Source organism: Ichthyophthirius multifiliis (genome assembly GCF_000220395.1).
Source record: "Ichthyophthirius multifiliis unplaced genomic scaffold scaff_1120509250954, whole genome shotgun sequence".
Classification (NCBI taxonomy): Eukaryota; Ciliophora; class Oligohymenophorea; order Hymenostomatida; genus Ichthyophthirius; species Ichthyophthirius multifiliis.
In genome coordinates, this window is record NW_004086343.1 from 1 (window position 1) to 14,523 (window position 14,523).

The 14,523-nt window shown below is 13.2% G+C and overlaps 1 protein-coding gene across 1 annotated transcript, besides 28 other annotated features; it reads left to right on the top strand. All coding sequences in view use genetic code 6, as the record gives it.

Moving 5' to 3' along the window:
• Positions 1-5: 5 nt before the first annotated feature.
• Positions 6-122: a microsatellite.
• Positions 14-88: a microsatellite.
• Positions 40-80: a microsatellite.
• Positions 41-127: a microsatellite.
• Positions 42-88: a microsatellite.
• A 416-nt stretch (positions 128-543) lies between the features above and the next one.
• Positions 544-584: a microsatellite.
• Positions 585-793: 209 nt separating this feature from the next.
• Positions 794-851: a microsatellite.
• Positions 805-851: a microsatellite.
• A 313-nt stretch (positions 852-1,164) lies between these two features.
• Positions 1,165-1,194: a microsatellite.
• A 2,746-nt stretch (positions 1,195-3,940) lies between these two features.
• Positions 3,941-4,020: a microsatellite.
• Positions 3,951-4,015: a microsatellite.
• Positions 4,021-5,631: 1,611 nt separating the features above from the next.
• Positions 5,632-5,689: a microsatellite.
• Positions 5,646-5,690: a microsatellite.
• Positions 5,691-6,099: 409 nt separating this feature from the next.
• On the top strand, positions 6,100-6,633 carry IMG5_118350 (hypothetical protein; the record flags this gene model as incomplete). Its single annotated transcript, XM_004034495.1, has 3 exons — positions 6,100-6,207; positions 6,298-6,416; positions 6,507-6,633. 3 exons carry the CDS (start codon positions 6,100-6,102, stop codon positions 6,631-6,633), a joined length of 354 nt encoding a protein of 117 aa, XP_004034543.1.
• A 75-nt stretch (positions 6,634-6,708) lies between these two features.
• Positions 6,709-6,741: a microsatellite.
• Positions 6,742-6,892: 151 nt separating this feature from the next.
• Positions 6,893-7,001: a microsatellite.
• Positions 6,899-7,001: a microsatellite.
• Positions 6,917-6,984: a microsatellite.
• Positions 7,002-7,279: 278 nt separating the features above from the next.
• Positions 7,280-7,326: a microsatellite.
• An 80-nt stretch (positions 7,327-7,406) lies between these two features.
• Positions 7,407-7,452: a microsatellite.
• Positions 7,453-9,140: 1,688 nt separating this feature from the next.
• Positions 9,141-9,233: a microsatellite.
• A 331-nt stretch (positions 9,234-9,564) lies between these two features.
• Positions 9,565-9,606: a microsatellite.
• Positions 9,607-9,974: 368 nt separating this feature from the next.
• Positions 9,975-10,052: a microsatellite.
• Positions 9,987-10,015: a microsatellite.
• Positions 10,053-10,249: 197 nt separating the features above from the next.
• Positions 10,250-10,275: a microsatellite.
• Positions 10,276-11,183: 908 nt separating this feature from the next.
• Positions 11,184-11,230: a microsatellite.
• Positions 11,231-13,584: 2,354 nt separating this feature from the next.
• Positions 13,585-13,635: a microsatellite.
• Positions 13,587-13,619: a microsatellite.
• Positions 13,587-13,627: a microsatellite.
• Positions 13,636-14,523: the final 888 nt, after the last annotated feature.

Sequence of the window (14,523 nt, forward strand, 5' to 3'; positions counted from 1 at the left end):
AATTAATATTTGATTATATTAAATATAAATATATTTAAATTTATATTAATTATATATATTTTATATTTATTATAATATATATATATATATTTTTTTTATTTATACATTATTTATTATATTTTTTTTAGTACTCATTTTATAATTTAATAATTTTTTTAATTCATAAATTTTGAGTATTGAATTATTTTACTTTTTTTATATTTTTATATATTTTCATATATTATTAAAAAATTTATTTTATTCAGTAATTTCTGTATTAGTTATATTTTTATATTATTCTTAAATTCTTTCTACACATTACTATTCATATATATTTAATATAATTAAAAGTTCTTAGCTATTTTATTAATCTTTAATTTTCGATTAAAAATATGTAATGATATTATACAATTCAATTACATTTTATATTTCTATAAAATCAGAAAAAATATAAATATCAAATGTTTTTAATCCTTTATATATATTAACACTAGTTTATTAATTAAACCTTCATTTAATAAATATATTTAATTTATTAATTTTTTTTTACTAATATTATTGTATTAATTTAAGGTATTAAATAATTTAGAGTACTTAATAATTTATTTATTAGACCTAATTATGAAAATCTTATAAATTTTAATTATTTTCTTTTATATCTATTATTTTATTATCCATATATATATATTATTATATAATTTTAAATATTATGTTCTTTTAGTATATTTTAATTATCTAAGTAATTATAAAGCTTTATATTTTCCAAAAAAAATATTTCTATTATATAATTATTTTTATTAATATACATTTAATATAAAAATAACAATTTATTTGAAATAAATAATATATTTATTTAAAAATAAATATATATTAAGTATTACATTATTTATTCTATATAAATATATATATATATTTATATATTCACTAAATTTATTTTATTTATAAAAATCCTTCTATATTACCTTCACATTAACATATTATACTTACTCTACTTCTTATATTTGCTTTAACATAGTCAATAAATTAGAATCCTTTTTAATAAATTAATTATTTTAAAAAGAAAAATAAAATAATTACCTAAATTATTTATATTTTTAATTTAATTTTATTAATTTATTATTTCCCCGTCAAATAAAATTTAAGCCTAAATTTTTTTTATTCCAAATAATATACATTTTATCTTTTTAATTATATAAAAAATAATTAAATAAAAAAAAAAAAATACTTAATAAATTCCCCCATTTATAATATAAATATTAGTTTTTTCTTTATTTAACATAAAATTATTTGGTAAATTGTTAAAAATTTCATTATTCCAACATACATTTCCTGAAAAAAAGTTGTCTTTTTTTTATATAAAAATAATTTTATATATTTTTTATAAAAAAAAAATAAAAAAACTTTATTTCCATTCCCATTTAGCTTTTTTAGTTAGATTTTTATTATTTTAAGATTAAAAAATCTACTTTTCTTATTGTTTTTTACTTAAGGAAGCTTCATTTTAATTTTTTTCATTAATTTAATTTTAAAATTATTCTAATATTTTATTTTATTTAGTATAAAAATTTGTAAACTCTTCTATATTAAGTTTATTTTTTATTTTTTATTCCAAATTATACAAATTTAATTAAATATTTTATTAATCTTATTTATAAGTTTAATCTAAAGCATTATCAAAATGTAATTTTTTATCAAGTTTTTCCTCAAGTTATTTTTCTAAAAAAGTTTAAATCTTTTCTTTATTTTCCTAATTACATATCATCTCATATTATTTATATAATGTTTATTCAAATTTTTCATTTGTTTATTTTTAAAAATCTTAAATTTCTTTTATTTTTGTTTCAAAAGCATCTTTTTCAGCTGGTATTTATTATAAAATTAGATTTATTTAACTTTAAATTTATTCAAGCTTTTATTCAGTAACTTTTTATTGAATATTTTGTTATAAATCTTCGTTTATTTTTGTAAATTTATTATTTATTTCAATATTATTATTATGTAAAATATCTTTAATAAATTTATTATTTTCAAAAGCATCATTAATTCTTTATTCATTTGACAATTTAATATTTTCTTTAATGTTTTAAATGTCAAAACTTAGTTTTTATATTGTTTCAGAGATTTTTTAATACTAAATATAAATTTGATTTTCAGAAAATTTTTTTTGATTTTCAAATTAAATTTCTAAATTTTATATTTTTTCGAAAAAATCTCCTCTTTTTTTGTTATAAAAAAATATTAAAATTCATTTTAATATTTTATTTTTTTATATATTAAATATACTTTATAATTTCTTCTTTTTCTTAATATATTTTAATATCTAATTTATTTTAAATATTTTTATAAAGACTTTAAATTTCTTCGAAATCAATTTTTTTTTGATTTCTTAATTTAACAAAAAGTTTTAATTTTCGAATTCATTTTTTAATTATTCTTATTATTTATATATTTCATTTTCTAAATTTTCCATTTTTTTAAAAACAGATTTAATTTCAAACTATATATTTTATATATTTTTTTATTTTTTTTTAAATAAAAAAATTAAAAGTAGAAAAATAATAATATATACTTCTTTATGTTAATCACTAATAATAGTATTTATTGTATTTATAAAGTCACTATTATTAACTTTACTATCTAAAACTTTAATAAATTTTTCAACTGAAAATTTATCAGCTTTACTTTCTAACATAATAATTATATTTTGAATATCTTATATATCTGCTTTTCTACCTTTTTATATATTTATTAATTTTTATTTACATTTATAAAAAAAAAAGGAAATACTTAAAGTTTATTCAATTTCTAGTCTATTTGATTTTTTTTCTAAAATTTATTAAATAGAACTTTTATTTACTTTTTCTTCCATTTATTAATTTATTTCCATCTAATTTGCTTTACTCATTAATTAATTTTTTATATTGTATATTTCTTTTTGAAATATTTGCTTATTTTGCAACATTTCATCGCATATTATATTAAGTTTTTATTAAATATTTTCGATTTTTTACTAATCGAATTAATCATTAAAATACTAAAAATTTTTTCTTAATTATTTATTCTCCTTTTTTTATTTATCGAGAAAAAGAATATAATAAACTTATCTTATTTTATTTTATTTTTTGAAAAAAAAAAAACAAATTACTTATTCATATTAATAAAAAGATTCCTAAAAATTAAATTAAACACTTTTTATATAAAAATATAACTAAATATATAGAATTTATAAACTATATATATACTCTTGTAATTTTTTATCAATTATTTCTAAAGGAAATAAATCTTAATTTTTATTCATTTTTAAATTTAAATCATTAATATGACTTTTTAATTAATTTATCTTTTTTAAAAAATAAATAAATAAATAGTTTTTTGAATTTTAATATTATTTCTTATTTTACGTTATTCATATTTATAAATTCTATTTCTTTGCAATATTAATTTTAATTTCTTATAGTATCTAAAACTGCTCTAAATGAAAATTTAACTATATCTTAAACATCATTCCATTCTTTTTATTTCTAAATAATTATTTACTTTAATATAATAATAATATATTTAAAAAAAAAACATCTAATAATTCTTCTAATAATCTTGGTGTATTAAGAAATTAATTATCTGAATCTGAATAATAATCATTTCTCTGTGTAATTTTAGTTGAAAAATTATTTCCAAGCATATTTTATAATTAATATATAAATATAAGTTTTAATAATAATAAAAAATAATATGATTTTTTTTAATATTTTTTTTTAAATAATTAAGAAAATAAATTAATATTTTAAAATAAAAGAGTATATTTTATATAAAATAATTCAACTATCCTTTTATATATAGAAATTCTTAAATCCTTTTTATAAATATTCTAAAGGTTAGTTAACTTCTAAAATTTAATCTAATAAATTTATAGAAGAATATAAATCATTAATTTCATCTTAAGCTATATTAAAAAAAATAAAAAAAATATATCAATATAAATACATATAAATATATTTATATATTTATATAAATATATATATATATATATATATATATAATAAACCTTTTGATTTTTAAGGAACTACATAATGTTATTTTTTTTTTTACAATTCATAATCATTTAAAATATCTCCTGTTTTACCTATTTTATTTTTATGAATAGTTAATAAAGCCATACTATTAGCAAGTAAATTTTAATTATTATCATTTTAATAATAATTAGATTTATAGCTTTCACTAACCATATTTACAATTTTTTTAATAAACTCAGGTAATTAATGATTATCTTTTTTTTTAATTTATTTGCTTTTATTATTTTTAACTATATTATTTATGTTTTATTAATTATTTATTTTAAAATATTATTCATCTGACATTTTTTTTAAAAGAATGCTATTCGATTAAAGTTTTTTTAATTTTAATTTAAATTTTTAATTTATCGTTTCCTTTATTTTCTTATCTTTTGCTTAATTTAAGCTTCTAGAAGTGTTCAAAATATCTTGTTTCGATTAAGAATATTTAGTATTAACAAATATATCCGATTTTTTATTTTTTTAAATACTGCTATTAATTGTATTTGATATATTTGGTAACTTTAAATTTTTATTTTAAGTTGATTATTGTGATTCTTTTTTATTATTTATTTGTTCTTTATTTTTACGTACATTTTCCAAAAATTATGATTTTCTATCTTTTAAAAGAAATTTTTTTTAAGCTTCCTCAAAAATTAATTCTAAAGATGTTAAGTTTCTTAATAATTTATTTTTTTATTAGCTTTTTATAATATAAATAAATTAAACATATTAAATGATTTTTTTTTTTTTTTCTTTACCAAATAGGTATACATTTTAAATCTTATTAAAATAATTTTTCATTCTTTATTATATATTAATCTATATACTAATTTGTTTTTCTAATAGATACTAAAGGAAATTTATATTCATTTTCTTATTCAATATCATTAATACTTTTTTAAAAATAAAATTTTTAAATGATATTATTATTTTTTTATAAACTCATTCTATTGATTATCTTATATTGGTATTTAGGTTTCCTTTTTTTTTTTTTTTTAATTGTTTTTTTAAATTTTTTGTTTTTATATATACATCTATTTATTCTTATTCTTTTCGAAAATTTAAATCGTTTGTAAATTTTGAATTTTTTTTGTGAGATTATTTTTGTTTGACTTTAATATTATAATATTATTGCTTTTTTTAAAAAAAATTACTTATTTTAAAAATAGAAAATTTATATTAAAGTCTTATATTTGAAAACATTGACATTATTTTTACATTAAATTTTTTATATATAAAAATATTACTAGAGGGGAAATTTCATGTTCAGGTAAATTTTTATTATCATAAAATTCATTTTTTTTACTTAGAACTTATTCAAATATAATATCAATTTTTTCACTTCTATTTCCAACTATTCTTCCTTTTCTTAAAACTTATGACATTTTTTATTAATTTATTATAATTATAAAAACAATATAATTTTTATTGGTTATTAAAAATAATACAATATTTAAAAAAAAATCGAAATAAAATAAAATAATTAATAAAGTTAACAATCGAAATTAAACATAAAATATAAAAATAAAATATTTTTAAAATTTAATATACATAAATAAAAAAGAAATAAAATAATTGCAAATAAATAAAAAAAGAAAAGAATTAATAAATCTTATTAATAAATAAATATTATAATTAAAAAAAATATTATAGATTAATTTAATTAATAATAAAAATAAACAATGAAAATTGACCAAAATTTAATCGTATTTATTACAGGTGCTTCAAGTGGTTTTGGTTTTTAAATAGCTAAAGACTTATTAAAAAAAGGAGTAAAATGTTATTTAACAGATATTAATGAATCGGCTATATAATTACAGACCGAATACGGTATATAACAATCTGCGTATTTAGAAAATTAGATATAACTGACGAAGAGAACGTTAAAAAATGTTTTGAAGAATGCGTAAATATATTTAATGATATTCACGTATGCATTAATAGTGCAGGCATAGTTTAATCGCCTTAGAATATATAAGACCCAGAAAATACACCAGAAAAATTTTATGAAATATTAAAAATAAACATAGTAGGCACATTTATTGTAAATAAACATTCTTCATTATAAATGGTAAAAACTCATAAAAAAAATGATAGAGATAGAGTGATTATTAATTTTGGTAGTGTTGCTTCTACACATAGTAGTTCAGGAATGATTAATTATGGAGCATCAAAAGTATTTAAAAATTTTATTAAATAAAATATATGTGTAAATGTATATAATTAATATATATTTTAATTATTTAAATATAATAATTTTATATAGGGTGGAGTTTTAGGAATGACACTTCCTTTAGCTCGAGAATTGGGGAAGTTTAATATCAGAGTTGTGTGTTTTACTCCTGGAATTTTTTTAACCAATATGGTGGATAAATTAAATTAGATGTTATTTATTACAAACATATAATTATTTATATTAATTTTTTAAAAAAATTGTATATAAAAAAGATAAAAAAATTATTTTGCATAAATAAGTGCATTAGGAAGAAATGGAGATAGTAGAGAATTAAGTTAAGCAGTATAAGGAGCAATCGAAAGTAGCTTTTTAACAGGAACTTTTTTCCATTTAGATAGTACTATAGCATCCCCTCACCATTTGTGATAAGAATAATTAAATAAGAAACATAAAAAAAAAAATTAAATCTAATTTTAATATATTATATTTAATATTATATAAAAATAAAATAATATTTAAATATAAAAATATTTACAGTAGTAACAAAAATGTATAAAAAATTTAAAGATATATACTATAAAAATATAAAATAAAATGTATTTATAATATTATTTAAAACAAAACAAAACTATATATAATTGTAAATGATAATTAAAAAAATATTCAATAATATGTACTTACAAAGAATAAAATAATAATAATTAAATAGAAATAATAATAAAAATATAAATAACAATTATAAAAAAATAATAATAATAATTACAATAATAATGATAATATAATTATAATTATAAAGTTTTTTTTTTACTTTAAAGGATAGATATTATATGATTTATTAAAAATTTAGATACTTTTATTAATTTATGAATTTTTAAAAAAAGATATGTTTTTATTAACATTTACTTTATTTCATTAATAATTAAAAAGTTAAAGTTTTTATATCTTTCTTATATTTTAATGAATATTTTATTTAAAAAAAAAATCGGATAAAAAGAAAATAATGAATTTAATTTTATTAGAAATTAATATAAAAAAAAATAATATCGAAAAATAAAAAATAAAAATTATTTTTTAATTTTATATATATAAATTATTATATAATATAAATAATTTTATATAAAAATTGAAATAATTTTATATTAATAAATATAATATTTAATAATTATAAATATATATATAATATATATAAAAATAAATTTAAATATATTTATATATTAAAATAAAATAAATTTATAAATTTAAATATATTTTTTTTATAAAAAATTGATTAAATTATAAGTAATTTTTTATATAGACATTTTTATTGTTTAATTATCTCTTAATAAAAATCATATATATCTTATATATTATATATACTATGAATATTATATAAACAAATTTTTTAGACATTTTATAATTTAAACATAAAATTAATTTATATATCAAAACGTTTAATTAATATATATTTTATAATTAAAATATTATTAGCAATAACTTAATATATATTCTTATATGTATATAAAATTAAATAGTAGTTATAATATAATATTATATATATTTTATTTAGTAATAATAATTAAAAGATACATCAATAAATTGTATTTAAAAACATATTCTCTTTATCTTATTTGTTTAGTCCTGCTATAAAATAAAGTTTTTATGAATTATTATTTAATTTTGAATTTAATTCATTTATATTCTCCAATAGAAAACCCGAATTTTTTATTTCACTTTACTATAAAGAAAAATGTTTAATATGTTTTACAATTTTTAAATAATTAATTTTATCATCTGTATAATATAAAAGATTTGTTTAAAAGAGATTTTAATCATTTTCATTAATAATTAGATAATATGTTTTTAATTTATTAATATTATTAAAATATACAATATTAATTTTATTATCAAAACAAACTTTCGAATAAGTACTTTTATTACATTAAAAATTAACTTTTTCAACTGTATTTTCTTTACTAAAACAATAAATTTAAAAAGGTACTTTTAAAACCAAAGAAAGTAAATATATCCATTAATTTTTGACTTTTTTCCATTTAAATTTTCTTAATTTTTAACACAAATTATATTTTTTTTATCCTTCTTATTAAAAAAAAATTGCCGAAATTAAATTTTCATCATTATTATTAATAAACTAAAATGCTAATTCTTTAATAATAACCATAAGCGAGATTAAAAAAAGGGGATCATTTTTTATTTACGTAAAAAAAAACTCCAAAAGTTTATTGACACAAAAAAAATTAATAAAATACAATTATAATAAAAATCCTATATTTTTTATAAAACACTTACCCAATTATTCACTACTATATATGTTATTTTCATTCAAAATTATTTTTTTTGTAAAAACACCATAAAAAATATCAAATAACTATACCTATTTTCCTCCTTCATATTCCTTATTTTTTTAACAAGGAAGTTATCTTATTATATTCAAAAAAAAACCTATTGCAGTTAACTTTAAGAAACTATTCGATTCATTTTATAATTATATTATATATTTATTTTTTAAAAAATCCTATGCAAGTTAAGGTTAAATTTAGTTTTCTTGTAAAAATTCGCTTATTGGTTTTATATAATAATAAGGCTCTTCTTTTAGAAATAATTCTTAATTCATTTTAAGTTATTTTGGTTAATTTTTATCTAATGTTAGTTTGTTTTTTTCATGACTTATTTTAGTTATGTACTTGAATATTTTGTCATAGTCTAATGGATTAGATTACATTAATTCTTAATATTAAATCCATTAATTATTAATTTATTTAAAGTTTTTATTTTATATTAATGATATATTGAGAAAATCTGAAAAAAATTCAAATAATATATTTTATGTTTAATATTCCATTTATATTTTATTTATTTTAATATTAATATGCTAAAATAATCCGTTAATTTTAAAAAATATATAATATTGTTAATATAATTTTTATTTTATATTAATATAAATATATATTTCATTAATATTATTTATATATATATATATATATATATATATATATATATATATATATATATATATATATATATATATAACATCATTATTTAAATAAATATGTTTTATAAATTAGATTATATTTTTTTTAGTGTTTTAAAAGGTATTTTATAGTTTTTTTTGTTATAACTTACAATATATAAAAATAAAATATGTATATTCATATTTATTCTAATAATTAATATAAAATATATAATATTAAACAATTATAATATATATATATATTGAATTACAAATTATAATAAGAATTAAAATAATGATAATATAGAAATAAAAAAAAATTCTTATATTCTAATATTAAATTACTTATTTAAAAAATAATATATATATATATTGTTTAATTTTTTAATTAAAAAAAAATAAAAAAAAAATAAATAAATTATTTTATTTTAAAATTAATATTTTATTTTAAAAATATATAAAATAATACATATATATTTATTTATATATAATTTTTATTTCTTCATATTTATTTTTCAATTTTTTATCTATTAATTTATAAATAAACTATCATATTATAAAATTAGTTATTCTTAGTTTCAATTGCTTGTATAAGATAAAGAATTTAAAGAAACATCTATTTTACTTGAAATAAATGATCTTTAAACTCCTGAATCTTAATTTACAAAAGTAAAATCATTTAATTATTTTTATTACGAGTAGTTATTATATATATACATTATTAATATGAAAAATGAATATGACAATCCAACTAATAACATAATATTTTATATTTAAGAAATTTAAAAAATTATTTCTTCTTTTATATTACAATGTTCCATTATTATAATATATTTATTTATAAAATTTATTTATATAAATAATTTTTTATTATATATATATATATATATTTAAATAAAATATTAATAAATGGAATTAAATTTATAATGAATAATTTCTTTATGAAACATTCATTTCTAATTTTTATAAAATATATATATTCATTTTTTATAAATAATAAAAGTTTTTTGGTTTGAATATAAAAATATTATTTAAATCTTTAATTAAAGTTTAATTTAATAGAAAAAATAAATTTATATTAATTATTTTTTTTTAAAAATAAAATAAAATAAAATAAAATATATATATAGATTTATAATGGATTATTATATTTAAATTATAAAACTTTCTTTTAAGTAAATATATAAATAATTTTTTTTTTATAGTAAAATATAAGTAATATTAAATTATAAAAAATTATATTATATTCTTATTTATAATATAAGGAATATTAAATTTTACATAGATTAATAGATAAAAAAAACATTAATAAATTATTAAATACTTTTAATAATAAACTATATTGGTTATTAATATTTATTAATTTATTAAAATATAGATACATAGCTATTAGAAATTAGTTTTAGTAAAATATTATATTTATTTTTAAGCAATTTATATTTATTTAAAATTAAAATAACAAATTTTAAATGAATTTTATTAAAAAATAGGTTTCTATGTGATAATTGGGTATCTTTTTTTAAAGCTTATATATTTAAGCTTTAACAGAATGATATTTTTTTCAAAAGATATTAGATAAAAAAAATAAAAAACTTTAATATTAATTTTTCTAATAAAAAATTAAACGAAATTTTATAATTTAAAAACTTAGTCAATAAGTAAAAAAATTATATATTTTTCATAAAAAATATAAAAAAAACAATGGAATTGTAGATAAATATATATTTAAAAATTAATAAATGAATATTTTTATTTTTATATATATATATATATATTTCATTAATATTTAAACTATTAATTTAAAATTAAATACAATAAAAAATAAGAATAATTATATATATTAATAAAATAAATATATTTTTATAAATTTATTTTATATAGTTTATAAAAATAATATATTAAATAATCCCAATAGAAATTAATATTATATTATTTATAGTTAATTTTAAGTGCGTTCTAGATTAATAATAATAATAATAATATAAGTAATTTATATAGAAAGAAGAAAATATTAAAAAAATATCAAAACATTAAAATTTAAATATTAAATAAAAAATTTAAATTAATTAATTAAAAGAAAATTAGAAGAAAAAAAAAAAAAAAAGAAATATCTTTAAAAGACAAGATAGTTCATATTTAATTTATCGTATTAAAACAAGAAAACTTAAAAAAATACTTATTATAAATAATAAACAAATAAAAAAAACTTAATTTATTACTTAAACCCATAAATTATCTTTTTAAAAAAACATATACATATTACTAACCCTATCAATATTAATAACATTTATAAAATTTAAAATATAATATAAAATAATCATGTAAGATTTTAAAGAATAATAAGAAATTAATATTTCTTCTTAAGAAGAACCTATTTCATAAATAAGCTAAAATACTTTCTTTAAAAAAGAAAATAACAATACAACAATTGAAAAAAATGAAAAAAATTAAATAAAGAAAAATAATTAAAAAAATTTTTTAAGATTAACCGAGAACCTAGAACAAGGATAATTTCTTAGATAGAGAACAAAAAAAATCTAATAATAAATAATTATTATGGAAAGAATGGAAAGAGAAAATCAAAAAAAGTAAAATCTTTTTTATTATATATATAATTAAAAAAAAATAATCTCATTTTATAAAAATTTGAATAAATTTATACTTTAATATTAATTAACTTTTAAATTTTTATTTAAAAAAATACAAATTATGATAATATACTTTTAAGTATATAATTTTTTTAAAAAAACAAAATATACATAAATTTACAAATATCGTCTAATTATATTAATATATTAATATAAATAAATGATAAAAAATTAAATCTATATATATATGTATATGTAAATATTTATATATTTATATATATATTCATATTTTTAAATTATTCATTAGTCATTTATCTTTTTAATTTATTTTTTTAAACTATATATATAAAAATATATTTATTTATATAGATTTATTTTAAATTTTATTTTTTCTAAAAAAAATTAAAATAAAAAATATTTAAAAAGATAAGAATTAATAAATAATTTTTTTTAAAAAATATGTATATATTATAAAATGAGAGATAATTCAAAGATAATAAAAAAGAATGTAAATATAAAATATATTTATATTAAAAAAAATAAACATTTTTCTAATCCCATAAATATTAAAAAACATAAACATTTATAAATATATTTATAATATAAAAAAAATAGTAAAAATAAAACATTTTAAGAAACAAAAGCAACGCTTTTGAAACATCTCAAGAGAATGACTTTTATTAATAATAATCTTATAGTAATCCTATATAAAGAGTCTAAAAGTCTGAAACAAATAATTAATAAATTATAAATGAAAATAATAATATTGTAATAACTATATCTGACAATGTAAGTGATAGTTAAAATTCATAAGAAATTACAAAAAAGGAATTTACTAATGAAAATATAATTATAATAAACGAAAATAAGCCAGTGCTAATTGAAGAAAATAACAATAATATTGATAAATCTTTAGACATATCAGATAAAAGTTATGATTAGAAAACTAAAAAGCCCAAAAAGGAAAAAAAAAAAACATGATGTTGAAATTCTAAGATTAATTATAAAAAATTAGTAAAAAAGAAATAAAAAAAAGAAAAAAGACATTGAATAATAACAAACAATAAATGAACAAAAAATAATTGACTAAAACTCTAATAATAGTTTTAATATAAATAAAAACGCTTTATTGATATAATAGAAGTTAAAAAAAGGACCAATTAATACTAAAATATTTGAAGATTAACATTAATTATTTCTAAGACTAAATGATTATTAAGAAAATCATGGTAAAATAAAAGAAGAATTTTATGAAAAAATACAAGATGACTTAAATGAAAGTATCCATAGTAGCACTAATTCTGTATCTGGGTTAAATTCTTTATGTTTAAATATAGGAAATTAAAATTTTAATAAAATGTAGATCGCTTTTAAAGGAAATTAATAAGAAAATTAATAAAAAAGTAAATCAAAAATAAGAAAAATTACAGATTAAAATATAATTGATAAAACTTTTATTATATAAGATACAATATAGAAAAAATTCCAAAGTTAATAAAATAATTTCAAAGAACCTTTTTCGGTTTTACATAAAGATTTTTCGAATAATTATTTAGATAAATAATATTTTGATTAAATACTATGCTTTTATTAATTATAAGAAAAACTAAAAAGTTGTTCGGAAAATAATAATGTGGATGGACAAATTGAATATTGAAAATTAAATTTTTTTTTTTTTTTTTTTTTTTAAAATAAAAATATAAGTGTTAATCATTATAATGTATTTTTTAAAAAAATAAATTATCAATATTTATTAATATTATTATAAAACTTTATATATATAATTTTATTTTAATTAAATTACGAGATTTATAGTTTAAGTTAAAAAATGTAAAAAAATAGTTTATATATTTATATATATATATATATATATATATTTTTATATTTACATATGATTAATTATATAATCATATTATAAAAAATCAATATAATTCAAAAAGAAATTAAAATACATTTGAAATTAATTCAAAAAACTTTATTTTTTAATGGAGATTAACTTCTACATTTTTTAGTATATTTTATAGAATTAAAATTACTTTATAAATATCTTAAATTACTTTCTTCGAAATTTTCCTTTAAAAAATTCTATAAAATCTATACAGAACATTTATATTTTGGATCAATAATAAAAAATAAGAAAATAAACATCATATTATTATTCAAAAAACCTACATTTATACACGATTTATTACTGTCGCACATTATTTAATATCTAAAATCATTATTTTATATAAAATAAGCATGAACATTCCATTTTCTTGCTCCATTATTGACCAAAATTTAATTAGGTAAATTTTAAAATAATCTATTTTACACAAAAACTCTTTTTAGATAAATTAATTCTTCTATGTTTTTACCTATAACCTGTTTTTCTCCATAAAAAATATTATCCCTATATATAAAATCTTTAATGAAATATTTTCTAACTAAAAGATTATCTTCAGTATCTTTTTCTGAATGCATTCCGATATTTCCTATTTTATTTTTTTCCCAAAAAACATCCCCAGTTGAATTTTCGATTAAATAACTTTCATCCTAAAATGAATTTTCTTTTTAATATTTTTTTATTATTTTAACTTTTTTAAATTCATCTATTATTACTTAAGATGATAAATATATTATTATATTTGATATTCCTCCACTTATACATGTCTTCTTTTTATAAAAAATACACATTTTTATGAAAATTTGAAGTTCTAGATGTTCCCATGGATTTAAATTAGGATCTGATTCCATTAATATATAATCTATTATTAAAAAAAAATTGAGTCCTTTTTAATT